Source organism: Cnephaeus nilssonii, assembly GCF_951640355.1.
Source record: "Cnephaeus nilssonii genome assembly, chromosome: 2".
Lineage (NCBI taxonomy): Eukaryota > Metazoa > Chordata > Mammalia > Chiroptera > Vespertilionidae > Cnephaeus > Cnephaeus nilssonii.
Window position 1 is genome coordinate 66,527,139 of NC_137073.1, and position 14,060 is coordinate 66,541,198.

The window sequence follows — 14,060 nt, forward strand, 5'->3', positions numbered from 1 at the left end:
CAGTCATCCTGTAGATTTCCAATGTATGTTATTGTATGTCTTAGGCTGTTACCCTTTTATTCTTAATCTCACCTAATATATTCTCTAGACACATACCGGAGTCTGCATTTCTCCCTGAGCAGTTTCCTTGTTTTGTGTTAACAGGGAATGGGTATGGCAACCCCCGAAACTCACCAGGTCTGCTGGTCTCACCTGGGAACTTGAACAAGAATATGCAAGCAAAGTCTCCTCCCCCCATGAATTTAGGGATGAATAACCGTAAACCAGATCTCCGAGTTCTTATTCCACCAGGCAGCAAGAATACGATGCCATCCGTGGTAATGAAAAACTACATTTTAAATAAATATCAATAATGTTTTGTCTATGCGTCGCTATTTTTGCATTTGTCTAACTTTATGAATTACTAAAGTGCTTTCATAAAATGAATACATTAGTGCTATTGCTGGAGTCCTATTTGTATTTAGCTATTATTTCTGGTAACTGGTTCTCATTCCCTTTTCCACATAAAAAAGAACCAACATCCTAGTGAACTCCACTATAGGACTGGTGTTCTGGGGCAAAGAAAACATTGCCTTTTAAAGCCTTCAGTTTATAATTAGAAAAAATAATAATTACCTATTCTGCTTTGGGGACATATGGTTTGACCAATGGTAGAATCAAACTCACAGAATGAGGTATTTCATAACAGATTTTTATAATATTGAACTATTTTTGTCCTCAAGGTAATGGCAATGAAAAACCTTTTTTATAATTTCTAAATGAACTTTCTCCTGTTAAATGGCAATCCTCCTCTTGGGTATATTGCAGCGATAATGTTCAGTGTATCATATGCCTATGCACTGCCTCAGTTCATCTTCCCATATCTGTGCTTCATGCAAATAGTTACCCCTCAAAAGCAAATTGTTTTAAAATCCTCAGCATTCTGAGAACAAGGTTATATTTCACAAAATAAAAATTAAAAAAGTTGTGGCACTTGTAAGAATTAAGAAGTGAATGAGAAACAGAAATGTAAATAATATCCCGGACTCTGCCTTCTTCCTTTTTCCTGGGTCTGCAGGGCTAAGCTAAGATGAAGATAATATGGTGGGACCAAATTCAGCAACAAAGAGACTTACATCAGTGTTCACCAAATGAGCTTTGCTTAAAAGTGAGAACAAGATTCAGTAGACAATTTTAGATCATTCTACAAACACGTGTGGGTTTTTTTTCTTTCTGTGCTCTGTGGCAAGCTTCAGGGTAGAACAGTCCTGCAAGCTGATTAGTTTATTATGGCACAGTGCAGATTAATTTTGAATATCAACCAAAAAAATCACATAATATGCAATGTTCCCTTAGGAAAAGACTGGGTCTAATAAATAAAATCTTCCATGGGGCCATAGCCAAGCAGTGTGGGCCCTGCATGGCCGGCTGTCTCCATCGGCAGATTGATTCCAAGTCCCATAAACCCGATGCTTTCCCAGGGATCCTGTGAGAGGTCGGGCAGGTCTCTCCCGGGCAGCCACGGGCGGGCCCCCTCCTCTATCTACCAAGTGGGGTTTCAAAGGACAATCCTTTTTAATTTTTATTTTTCAAAATCTGATGGTGAAATAATGAAGGTGGAGACACTGACCTATGCTGAAAACTGGACAGATTGTCTTCACATTTGAGACAAACAGCTCATTAAGGGAAACAAAGAATGTCTTTGTAAGGAGTTATCTTTAGAGTCTGGGTTTTAGAACTCTCCAAACTGTTGGGTCTATCAGAAGATGCTTTTTCCTGTATTGAAAAGATTTTGCCCAATTATAAATATTTACAGACACTAATTGATAAAACTCCTTCCCCATGCTCTCAGTCTGAGGATGTCGACCTGCTTTTGGTAAGTGGTGAGAGGGCTTCCCTTACATAGCACGGGCAAGGAGAGATCCACGGCGATTCTTAGGTGGAGTGGTAGCTCTTGTAAAATGGGAAAATTGTGTAAGTTATCGTAGTGTGTCAACAGCGATTATATTTAGATACTGTTCATCTCAAGTATCACTCACAGGGGAAAGGGACGTCAGGTTATTCTTCTGTCTCAACCTCTGCAAGTGAAGGCCATGTTTTCCATTTATTTTAGGGCTTCGTTTATAGCAAAATTCTAACACGCACACACACACAAACACAGAAATCAGTTATTTAAAACCACAAAGATACTTCTTATTCTAAGAAATTGAAGTCTCATGATGTTTAAATTTATGTGAATCTTTAATCTCCTTGCTGTAAGGAGTTAAATATACATGTTAGCTGCTTTGCCATCTAGTTTGAGGGAAGTTTAGAAGAATCTGAAAAAAGTGGTCAGAGCACCACCTTCTGGTCAGACTATAGCATGAAACTCTACCGGTCTGCTCTGCTGTCTATAGAACTAAAGATAAAACCACCTTGGTTGATTTTAATTTTTTTTTAATTTGCATTTGAATAAAAGCTGAAACAATGGAAGTACAGTATACATATTTCAGCAGTTTTCAACATAGTCTGTTTTTACCCATAATAAAGCTATGCTACTTGTTACTAGTTCAGTTGCCTAGGAGATACTGATGTAATGGGTTTCTATGGCAACAACTGGTCTCTTGAAGGATTGTAAATGATAGGGTTGGCAGAGTTCATAGAGACACATGTTAAATGATTAATTTCATGAGATTTGTACCAAATTCTATCTTTATGTGCAAAACTAATACTGAAATCTAATATTTGTTACTTTTTTAAAAATTCCACCAGTAATGTCTTTTTATTTACTTTAAAAGAATCAAAGGATAAATAACTCCCAGTCTGCTCAGTCATTGGCTACCCCAGTGGTTTCCGTAGCAACTCCTACTTTACCAGGACAAGGGATGGGAGGATATCCATCAGCCATTTCAACAACATATGGTACCGGTGAGTAGCTTTGTCACATTCTAATAGTATATTAAATACTTTTTTATTAAAAAGCAAGATGAAAAAGATACTACCTTTTAGTTCATTAGGAGGCTTTATTTATTACCTGTGGTGTTCAGAGTACTAAAACCACTACCTCTGACTTACTAAGACAAAGTGAATATTCACATTTTTTTAAATGACTAAAAGTGTCACTAACCCAAACTGACGTCAATATAGAAGAACAATTTCAAGGAAAATGAGCTGTTCTTTGATGTAATAGCTCACTTTCTCATGATTGTTTTAAAAATGTGTCTAAATCATTAAATATGTATATACTGAAATAGCACATTGTAGTTCTAATAAACTAGAATTGCAAGTTGTATTACTTTGAAGCTTTCATGGAATGCTTAATTTTTTGGTATATAGTATATCTCTTTTAAATTAAAATTGTCCCTTATGTTTTTCTCCTTCTCCCCCTCACCCCAAAAGTAAAATAATTTATAACAGTCATTAAATAATACTAAGAGAATACTTTTAAAATTGAAAACGTTTATTCTCTTCATCATTTGACAATTTCTAGATTAAATCCCTCCCCTTGTTGTTTTGTGTCTGATCTAGAGTACTCCCTGAGTAGCGCAGACCTGTCCTCTCTGTCTGGCTTTAACACCGCCAGCGCTCTGCACCTGGGGTCAGTAACTGGCTGGCAACAGCAACACCTACATAACATGCCGCCGTCCGCCCTCAGTCAGCTGGGGTAAGCAATGTCATTTCTTTTGTAATACCCTTGTAGGATGCATTTTTAAATGACAAATAGCAGTCTCTAAATAATGTGCTCTAATGTCCCATTAGAGGATGTAAAATTCTACTCTATCAAAATCTGAAAGTAATTACCAGATCAATACCTTTCAAGTAGCTTAAATATTGTCTTACTCTTTCAAAGGAGGGGGAGCTCTGGGATAATGACGTGAATTATTTTCCTGTTGTTTCAGCCTATGTTTATTTCTATTTCTCTCAATAATATGTTTTTATTTAGTTAAGTTTTCACTTAGCTCGTGTGGGACATAAGACAACATTTACAGTTATACGTTCTTGGAGTTTTTTGAGATACTTGAGAAACCTTAGTCAGCATGAACCATACAGTTCATGCTAATGTTCCAGTAGTACTCATAGGATCAACTATTCCACTGAATAGTAATGTACTCATATATATGTAAATATCCATAGATATACTAATTATCTAAATTTGAGTATAAGAATCATTTTTGTTGTTTTCTGGTCAGAAGATGTATATTTCTGCCCCCTTGTGGTAGTTTTGAGATATGTCTTTACCATAGAAATGACTCCTGTCATTAAACTATGAAATTGTCCAAACCTTTAAAAAGCCTCAACTTCACAATCACACTACGTGTAAAACAAACAGTTTTTATTTTGAAGTTTAAAACCTGAATCAAAAGTTAATAACTCCAAAACTGAAATTAATCTTCAAAAGAAAATAGTAGGATGATATAAAATATTTAAAGAAAACAAGCTTTTATATTTTAGAAACATTCTATATGCCTACCTCACCTTTACTTTTCTGCTGAGCATTTGGTTAGAGTAGTTAACTAGTTCTACATTTCTATTTCTAAGGAGATAATGAGCATAAGATACTGAGTAGAATAAAAATCACTTATTGATACCACAACTTCGTCTCTCTTACCCCTCTCCTGCCCCAGCAGCTTTCACTAGAATTGATGTCACATAGATTCATGTTTTGGGAGTGGGGTCTTTACCCATTCACCATTTGCTTATGTGCATTCTACTCACTAGTCACTATTGTGGCAAAGCTAAACTTTCATATAAATAATAAAATTCATTCACATGACAGTGTTGCTCTGCTTTCTTGAAAAATTAACTAGCTAAGTAGACATTTATTCAGTAACTTTTTCAGGTAATTATCACTAAGTACATCATACCATCCAGGCAATCTTAAAATACATACATGCGGCATAACAGTGCTGTGACTCAGCTGCGAATCCATGTGCATGCTTCTTGGCAAAAATAAAGGTCACTGTTTATTTCTCATTTTTCACAAAATTCATCCATTAGAGGACTAGATTTCCTTAGAAATTATCAATGTCAAAAGCTATATAATTTTCTCTGAATATGGTAGTATCTGACAACTTGCACTTTACATATAAAACACATATTTATGTATTTTAATTACAATTTTAAAATTCTCTTCTATTTCATGGGAAGAATCTAATTCTCTGTTGCTCTAAATAGAGGTTTCAGTAAATGAGAAGGGTGGGGGGGACTGGACTAGAGAGGAAATGATTTACAACAGCCAATCATGAAGCATTTTGTTTAGTTCTGATTTCTTTCAGTACCAATTCTCATGGTGCATCATTTGAGACTGAATTTGGTCTATGAATTTTTATTGCACTTAATCACTTCCCTTATCCCTCAGACAGGATACACTTCCAGTCCTCCTAATGTTGGCCCACTTACCTACTTACTCCTCCTTCTTTTCCTGCCTTCTTACACCCCTTGGGTGTCTCTCTCAGACACACACACACACACACACACACACACGCGCACACACACACACATGCACACACACACACAGAGAAACTTTTCAAGAGTAGGTTCCTTCAAATGGACTAGCTCATGCTCACACAATTAAGTGTGACACTCTTTTTTGACCTCCCCCCAGGTTGTAATATTTATGTAAAATGAACTATATGAGCTGCCTTCATTTCTCACAGTATAATTTTTTAAAAATTGATTTTTTTTTCCTGGCTAAAGTAGTTTCATATGCCTGTGAGGTGGGGTCACATTCTTTTGATTAGATACAGCAGAGTAAAATATATTTCAGCCTGACCAAGATGGGCACCACAGTTTTCTCTCAAAATTAAAAAGTACTTTGTTCATGGAAATATCTTTAACTCTTCAAAACTGTACTTTTAACATTGTCTAGTGCCTGATTTTATCTAAGCAAGTTAGATAAACAGCATAAATTGGTTGGATGTAGGGAGTAGAGACCACTGGCAGGAGGAACTTGCCATCAAAGGCTAGTGAGAGTTGTTTGCATATTAAGGTGTGAGAAAAAGACCCTTGAATTTTTAGGGCTTTTTCTCTCACCACCTGAAACCAGGACAGCCTGTTTTCTGGAAGCATTTCTATACATCAACTTTGTTGAGGTGGGTGTGCAGGACATACTGAGTGGAGGTAACTTTGAATGAAGACGAATTTTAAAAAGTTCAATAAAATATAGTCTGCTAGCCTAATTTCCAGGAGAACGCAGTAAGAAATTTGAATAAAACCATCCAATCATCTTTCATTTCTGAACAATTATGGGGAGGGGTAGGTGTCTTCCCAGTTGGAAGGCATTTGTAGAGGATGAAACCTAGCAGCAGGACTTGATATGGGCAACGTGCATGTCTGGCTTCTGTCTTCCCCACCCACCTCGTTCTCACCCACCGCGTTCTCACCCACCTCGTTCTCACCCACCGCGTTCTCACCCACGCATACGAGGTAGTTCACAAGGATCTGTCTTTGTCCACAAAAGTTTTGTTCTCAAGGACAAGTAAACCAACATCTGAACCTCGCCCACATACAGCTAAGTGATCTTTAACGTTCCTTTTCCTTTCCAAGAAAACACTTCCTCGATAACAGTGGCTGGTCAATTAGATTTCATCCTGTTTTGAATCCTCTACCACAGTGCAATGAAGCCGAATCTCAGACATCACTGACATGTTATGTCTGTGCATTTAGTGCCCCCGGAACTACTCAAAATGCTTCATACATGCTTTCAGTGTAAAATGAAATGCCACCAAAAAACGAACTTAGGGACGGGCCTGTTTGTTTACAGGAAGGGATGAGCAGTGAGTGTCTTTTATGGGGAAGAAATACAGCAAAGTTTGTACAAGCCAGTTGACATTGGGAGGTAATGCAGCTTTCCAAAGTTGTATTAAAGAAACAACATTTTGATTATATTACTTTTTGCTTAACTTATCCAGATTAGCTGCTTTACTAGTCCAAATCACCAAATTTTTTTTTCGAATTTTCCATGCCCCCAGCCTGTGAAGACACAATTTAAATGTCAAAGGGCAGACAAAAGTATTTATGGATATGCCACATATTTTCAGACTCCTAATTCACATTCATTATTAAACAGCTGTGTGAGTCATTGTAAGAGGCATTTCATTAAATTTTAGTGAAATGATCTTTTTTATCTAGAGCCAGGAAAATTCTTCCTTCCAGAAATCAAACGATGATTTCCTCTGGCATCAAAATGAAGAATTAAGTGACATTGAACCAAGATAAAATAGCCCACCATTATGGATCCTTTTGAAATACAGCTCCACCTCTATTTTAATATCTTATTGACTAAAACATTACTTAATTAAAACTCTTAGAAAATTAGTATAGAGACTAAAATAAATGGGTGATTGAAAATTATATATTCTGGATATAAATGCTAAAACTGCTTTGATTCTATAAGATTATAAAAGGCCCTGGCCAGCTTCAGGTTTGATCCCTGGTCAGGACACATACAAGAATCAACCAATGAATGCGTAAATAAGTGGAACAACAACTCTCTCTCTCTCTCTCTCTCTCTCTCTCTCTCTCTCTGTCTGTCTATATCTATCTATCTCCCTTTCCTCCCCCTCTCCCACTCTCTAAAATCAATAAATAAAAAGTTTTAATAAAAAGATCATAAAAGCCAGAGAAGGAAGGGCTTATTAGGGAAACAAATAATTCTCCTTTATGTTATTCTCAACATTAGCTCATCTATTAATAAGGGAAGGAAAGTAATTCTTTGCCAGTAGGTGGTGCTTTTGTATAAAACATCACTCAAAGATAAACTCATTTCTGACTAATTTTGTATCTCTATACATCTTGAGCTTCGATTGCATCTTGCAAAAAGCCAGCCCCAGTTACTCCACTTTTTCCTCTGATATATATATACCTATTTTCTCACTGCTCATAATTACATTTTTAACACCATCCAGTTCTCTCCATTAGAAAGTACGATAATCACATATATGGGTTGGCAGCCTTGCTTTCCTTTGTTTCAAATGGGTGTGTCTGTATGGATTATTCTTTGCTGTAACTCTTCCTCAGTAAAAGAGGTTTCCGAATCCTCTTGACAATGTGGGCAAGTAATACTGACTCTAGCCGTGGATGTCAGGGCAATCGGAATGTGAGAACCTCGTAGCACTGGCATCAGCAGTAGTACTGTGGTTTATCCTGATGAAAGTCGTGGTTGCTAATCTACACTTAGGGCTTCCTGCTTTTCCCTCCAGAGTTTCAAGTCCCTAAATTCTCACACATTTTGTAATAAGGGCAAGTTATACTCTCCTGGAACAAATAAGGGCTAGGGGTTATAGAAACACAATAAAAGTACACTAGATCCTTCTTTACAACAACCTTTTCTTAGGCAAATCCAGATTCACCAATTAATGGCAACTATAAATAAGAGGAGTGGTACCCTAAGTACTCTAGCAGGGTGAGACTAACATTAGGAAAGCTGAGGTAATTGTGCAAAATAAACAGCATTTTTATCCCGTGTAGCTGAGAAAAGATGAAGAAAGTAAAGTTATATCCGTTTTAGTGAAGTAGGAAATCTAAGTGTTTTTAAGCCGACACTTAAAATTTCTGCAGATAATTGTCAACCTCCTTCCTCCGCCCTTCCGCCTTTCCAGGCTTTTCCCTAGCTATGGTCATAGGTAGCCTTTTACGGATGCTACTCACCTGAAATTTGAACTCTTTTCCCTTTCTCTGAAGCCTGTGCAACTTACTGTGTCAGTGCCTATTAAATTGAGGGAACCATTCGTATCCAAAATAAGCTTTTTGCACTAATGTTCAAACACTGGCATGAGTAGATCAAGGACGTATAACTCAAAAGCTAAACCATGTATCTGAAATCGTAGATTCCGTTTTGGAGCTAGTCTAGGGAGAAATCCCACCACACGGAGAATGCTTGTTCCAGCGTGTCTGGTTACCCCTGTTCAGCCCGGTACGGGTAGGTTTAGGGAGCTTCTCAGACCAGAGGTGTCCTCCATCAGCCAGGGCCAGCTAAATACCGTCCTCACCGGGGGCAAAGGGAGAAGGCGCTGCCCCCTCCAGTGCTTCTGAGCACCGCCTCCCCCTCCGGGCATGCTCTGGTGTCTATGCGAGAGTCTTAAGCTGATGTTTGATGTAATTGTGAGTTCCTGGGGGCTCCAGGCCTCCTCCATCTGTAACTGGGTTTCCTTTCCTCCTACAGAGCTTGCACTAGCACTCATTTATCTCAGAGTTCAAATCTCTCCCTGCCTTCTACTCAAAGCCTCAACATCAAGTCAGAACCTGTTTCTCCTCCTAGAGACCGTACCACCACCCCTTCGAGATACCCACCACACACGCGCCACGAGGCGGGGAGATCTCCTGTTGACAGCTTGAGCAGCTGTAGCAGTTCCTACGACGGGAGCGACCGAGAGGATCACCGGAACGAATTCCACTCCCCCATTGGACTCACCAGACCTTCGCCGGACGAAAGGGAAAGTCCCTCCGTCAAGCGCATGCGACTCTCTGAAGGATGGGCAACATGATCAGATTATTACTTACTAGTTTGTGTTTTTTTTCTTGCAGTGTGTGTGTGTGCTATACCTTAATGGGGAAAGGGGGGTCGATATGCATTATATGTGCTGTGTGTGGAAAAAAAAAAAAAGTCAGGTACTCTGTTTTGTAAAAGTACTTTTAAATTGCCTCAGTGACACAGTATAAAGATAAACAGAAATGCTGAGATAAGCTTAGCACTTGAGTTGTACAACAGAACACTTGTACAAAATAGATTTTAAGGCTAACTTCTTTTCACTGTTGTGCTCCTTTGCAAAATGTATGTTACAATAGATAGTGTCATGTTGCAGGTTCAACGTTATTTACATGTAAATAGACAAAAAGGAAACATTTGCCAAAAGCGGCAGATCTTTACTGAAAGAGAGAGCAGCTGTTATGCAACATATAGAAAAATGTATAGATGTTGTGGACAGACCCGGCAAATTGTGGCCATTGGTAAACGTTAGGAACACGCCAGGTCACCTACCACCCTGAGAACGCTCACAAACCTGCAGGCATATCATTGGCGTATGGCACTCAATCAAAAAGGATCGATGACCATTAAAAGAGGACCATACCTATTTAAAAAAAACAAAAAAAAAGTGGAGTTTGAGGGCTAACGTATTTAATTAAGTAAATAAAGGAATCTGGGTCTGCATCTCTTATTAAATAAAAGTATAAAAATATGTACATTACATTTTGCTTATTTTCATATAAAAGGTAAGACAGAGTTTGCAAAGCATTTGTGGCTTTTTGTAGTTTACTTAAGCCAAAATGTGTTTTTTCCCCCCTTGATAGCTTCGCTGATATTTTAAACAGTCCTGTAAAAAAAACAAAAAGGACTTTTTGTATAGAAAGCACTACCCTAAGCCATGAGGAACTCCATGCTTTGCTAACCAAGATAACTGTTTTCTCTTTGTAGAAGTTTTGTTTTTGAAATGTGTATTTCTAATTATATAAAATATTAAGAATCTTTTAAAAAATCTGTGAAATTAACATGCTTGTGTATAGCTTTCTAATATATATAATATTATGGTAATAGCAGAAGTTTTGTTATCTTAATAGTGGGAGGGGGGATATTTGTGCGGTTGCACATTTGAGTAACTATTTTCTTTCTGTTTTCTTTTACTCTGCATACATTTTATAAGTTCAAGGTCAGCTGTCAAAAGGATAACCTGTGGGATTAGAACATATCACATGGCAACACCCTAAATTGTCTTTAATACATTAGCAATCTCTTGGGTCGACTGACATCCATTGTATATACTAATTAGTTTATTTTATGCTTTTTATTTTTGAATTTTCATCAAACGCAGGGCCCCTATCTGATCTCACCATTTCACCATGCATCTTGGAATTCAGTAAGTGCACACCCTAACTTGCCCATATCCTAAATTATCTGGTTGGTTTTCAGCCCAGAATTTGTTATGCTTTTAGAAATATGCCCAGAATAGAGAAGCTGTGCTGGGGCCCGTGTCCTGCAAATATGGCCCTAGAAACAAGTGATATGAAGTTTGCTCGATGTGTAAGTTACAAATTCCCACAGAAGAAAAATGTGAAAGATTGGGTGCTAGACAAGAAGGAAACAGATAAAGAGATAGTTGCTTCACCATCCGTTTTTAATTATTTTAACTGACCCTTAACAATCTTGTCAGCAATGTAGGACTGTTGAACAATCCCAGTGTGTCAGGACCCCCAAATGTCACTTCTGCATAAAGCATGTATGTCATCTATTTTTTTTCTTCAATAAAGAGATTTAATAGCCATTTCAAGAAATCCCATTAAAGAACCTCTCTATGTCCCTTTTTTAAAAAATTTTTTCAAGAAATAATGACTCTTGTCTAATATTTGTCTATAAGGGCTTCATTTTCAGACCCTTTAAAAAGTGAGTGCCATTTAAAAAAAAAAGGTTGATATCTATTGTTTAAAAAATATTTCAGTCTAGGGATGATTTTTCTTCTCTTGAAATGTGGAGATCTGTCGATCCATCTCCAATCATACACAGTGACATACACAGCAAAGAAGATGCAGACAATAAGATCGACACTGCTACATCGTGTGCAGGACATTGCTTACCCATTTTTTTTCTTTTACTTGTAAAGTTGCTATGTGTTTCTCATTGAAAAAGGCTGCCGCTGGGTGGCAAAAGCCAAGAGACCTTACTAACTAGGCTATATTTTTCTTAACTTAATCTGAAATCTACAATTAGACCACAATGCACCTTTGGTGGTATCCATATAGGATGCTAACCTGCCTTGTACTAACGTTTTATATACTAAAAACAAGCAAAAATAACTATTAATCATTTCATATATCCCACTACTCAAGGTATCCATGGAACATGAAAGAAAAACATTTATGCAAAGGAAAAACAGAAAATCATTGCTGGAAATAGACATACACACATTCACACCTAGGGAGAAGAAAACTAAGAAGTCATTTTTCTCACCATAGATTTGATCCCATCCTTACGACACATCTTTATAACTTGATGTGTATAAAATATGCAAACATATCACGAATGTTCTTTATCATTTCAAAACACTTGATCAATATCAGTAAAAAAAACTTATCCGTGGGTGGGAAAGGGTCATTATGTGAAAATATGAAAAAATAGCCATATTGATTTTTTACCTGCACTTTGCCTCAGCAACAAAGAAAAAGTGAGTTTCTAATGCTGAAAATAAAGTACGTTAAAGTGCCAGCAGAAGCCTTGGCTATTTATAGCAATTCTGGCGATAGTTTTATAAGAACATGAAAAGAACAGAATCACTTGAAAATGGATGCCAGTCATCGCCTGTCCCCACTACTGAATTCACATAAAGTGGTGGCAAGCTCGCGAAGGGATAATCTGAGAATTTTTTTAAAGATGATTTAATGAGAAGAAGCACAATGTTGATTGTGATGAGTCAACTCTCTGTAAACGATCACTGTCTATCTTTACCCTTATACCTTATCTGTAATTTACCTTTTATTGTATTTGCAAAGCTAGTATGGTTTGGATTTTTATCACAGTAAATCCTTTGTATTCAGGAGTTTAGGGCAGAGCCCTGAGGGAGTGATGTTTCACACAGTCATCATAGAGAACATTTTAGGCAACATTCTTCATTGCAAGTCAAAGAAACACAAGTGGCATTTTACACAGCTCCAAGCATGTTATGCCTAACCCTAGTTTAAAAGATTTTTGGGTAACATTAAGCTTACATACTGGTAACACTGATGCAATATATGCAAGATGCACAACCTGTATATTGTATGCATTGGTGCGTGGAAGGCTGTTCATTTCAACCTTTTTTAAAATTGTGTTTTTTAGTAAAATGGCTTATTTTTTTCCCAAAGGTGGAATTTAGCATTTTGTAATGATGAATATGAAAATGCCTGTCATCTTCAGATCACTTTCAGGTTAACTAAGGTGAGGATTTTAAAACAATTCAAATACACTTTTTAAGAGAATATCTGCCCTCTCACAACGTTATGTATTTTTCTTACACACCCATCTTTTAACTTAGAAATAGCTTTTTTTTTCTCCCTTTATTCTTTTGTTTGTTTTTCCAGAGAGTAATGCTTGTATTTCTTTCTTTATAAAAACTTTTTTTCAAGAAGCAGTAGCCACTTGAACCCTCAATAAAGGCTGTTGCTTAAGCATGGCATACTTCATCTGTTCCCGTTGGTGCCATCTGCTGTGTGGCGTCACTTATACAGTGTGAATTTCTTGCCACTGCAGATCTTTTGAAGATTGATGGAATACTGGTGTCTGTTAGAATGCTTCAGACTACAGATGTCATTAAAGGCTTTTCTTAAATATGTTTTAACCAAAGATGTGGAGCAATCCAAGCCACATATCTTCTACATTCAATTTGTCCATTTGGGTTATTTTCACAATCCGGTATTGCATTTGCCTTCCCTATTCGTACCTCAAATTGATTCATACCTCAGTTTAATGCAGAGAGGTCAGCTAAGCGAGGGATTCTGTTGTGGTTTGAATTCAGCACCAGTGTTCTCTCAGAGCAACATGGGCTGGGGCACTGCAGGGTAGGACTTGGATTGCTTCAGATGGTTTGCTGTATCACTTTCCTTCTTTTCCTGGGGACTTGTTTCCATTAAACAGTCATTCGAATAGCTTGTAAACGAGGGCATACAAGTATTTGCAACAAATATTCAAATAGAGGCTCACAGCGGCATAAGCTGGACTTTGTCGCCACTAGATGACAAGATGTTATAACTAAGTTAAACCCCATCTCTGTATCTCAAGGGACTTCATTCAGCTGTCTGTAGTGGAAACGTGGGGAATTTTCCAAAGTTTCTCCTGCTGGAAATAAGGTATAATTTGTATTTTGCAGACAATTCAGTAAAGTTACTGGCTTTCTTAGTGATGCAGTGTCTGTGGTGCATTTTTTTAATTAATGTTTTGCCTTTTAAATGTATTCTGCTTCATCGTGTGTTTTTAAAAGTAGTTTCTCCCACAGGTGCACATGAGCTTTCTCAGTTTTCAGTTCAAAATACTCAAAAAGAGGGATATTTGTGTTTAGTAGGAAAGATGGGTATGAATTAGATCAGCGTTCTTGGGCTGATCATATGTATTTAGCCAGTGTGGGAAGTTCAAGGTTCTA

At 37.4% G+C, this 14,060-nt stretch overlaps 1 protein-coding gene across 12 annotated transcripts in view; it reads left to right on the top strand.

The window, feature by feature from the left end:
- The window catches only part of MEF2C (myocyte enhancer factor 2C), a 146,891-nt gene extending 133,068 nt beyond the window's left edge, over window positions 1-13,823 (top strand). For 10 of the 12 annotated variants that reach the window (XM_079783109.1, XM_079783110.1, XM_079783112.1 and 7 more), the window contains 4 exons: window positions 145-317; window positions 2,757-2,886; window positions 3,487-3,622; window positions 9,122-13,823. In XM_079783109.1, the coding sequence (XP_079639235.1) occupies window positions 145-317; window positions 2,757-2,886; window positions 3,487-3,622; window positions 9,122-9,443 (761 nt within the window). In that variant the 3' untranslated portion in view covers window positions 9,444-13,823. The remainder of the gene's footprint in view (window positions 1-144; window positions 318-2,756; window positions 2,887-3,486; window positions 3,623-9,121) is intronic. The other 2 variants (XM_079783106.1, XM_079783105.1) reach the window with 1 other exon arrangement.
- The last annotated feature ends 237 nt before the right edge of the window (window positions 13,824-14,060 follow it).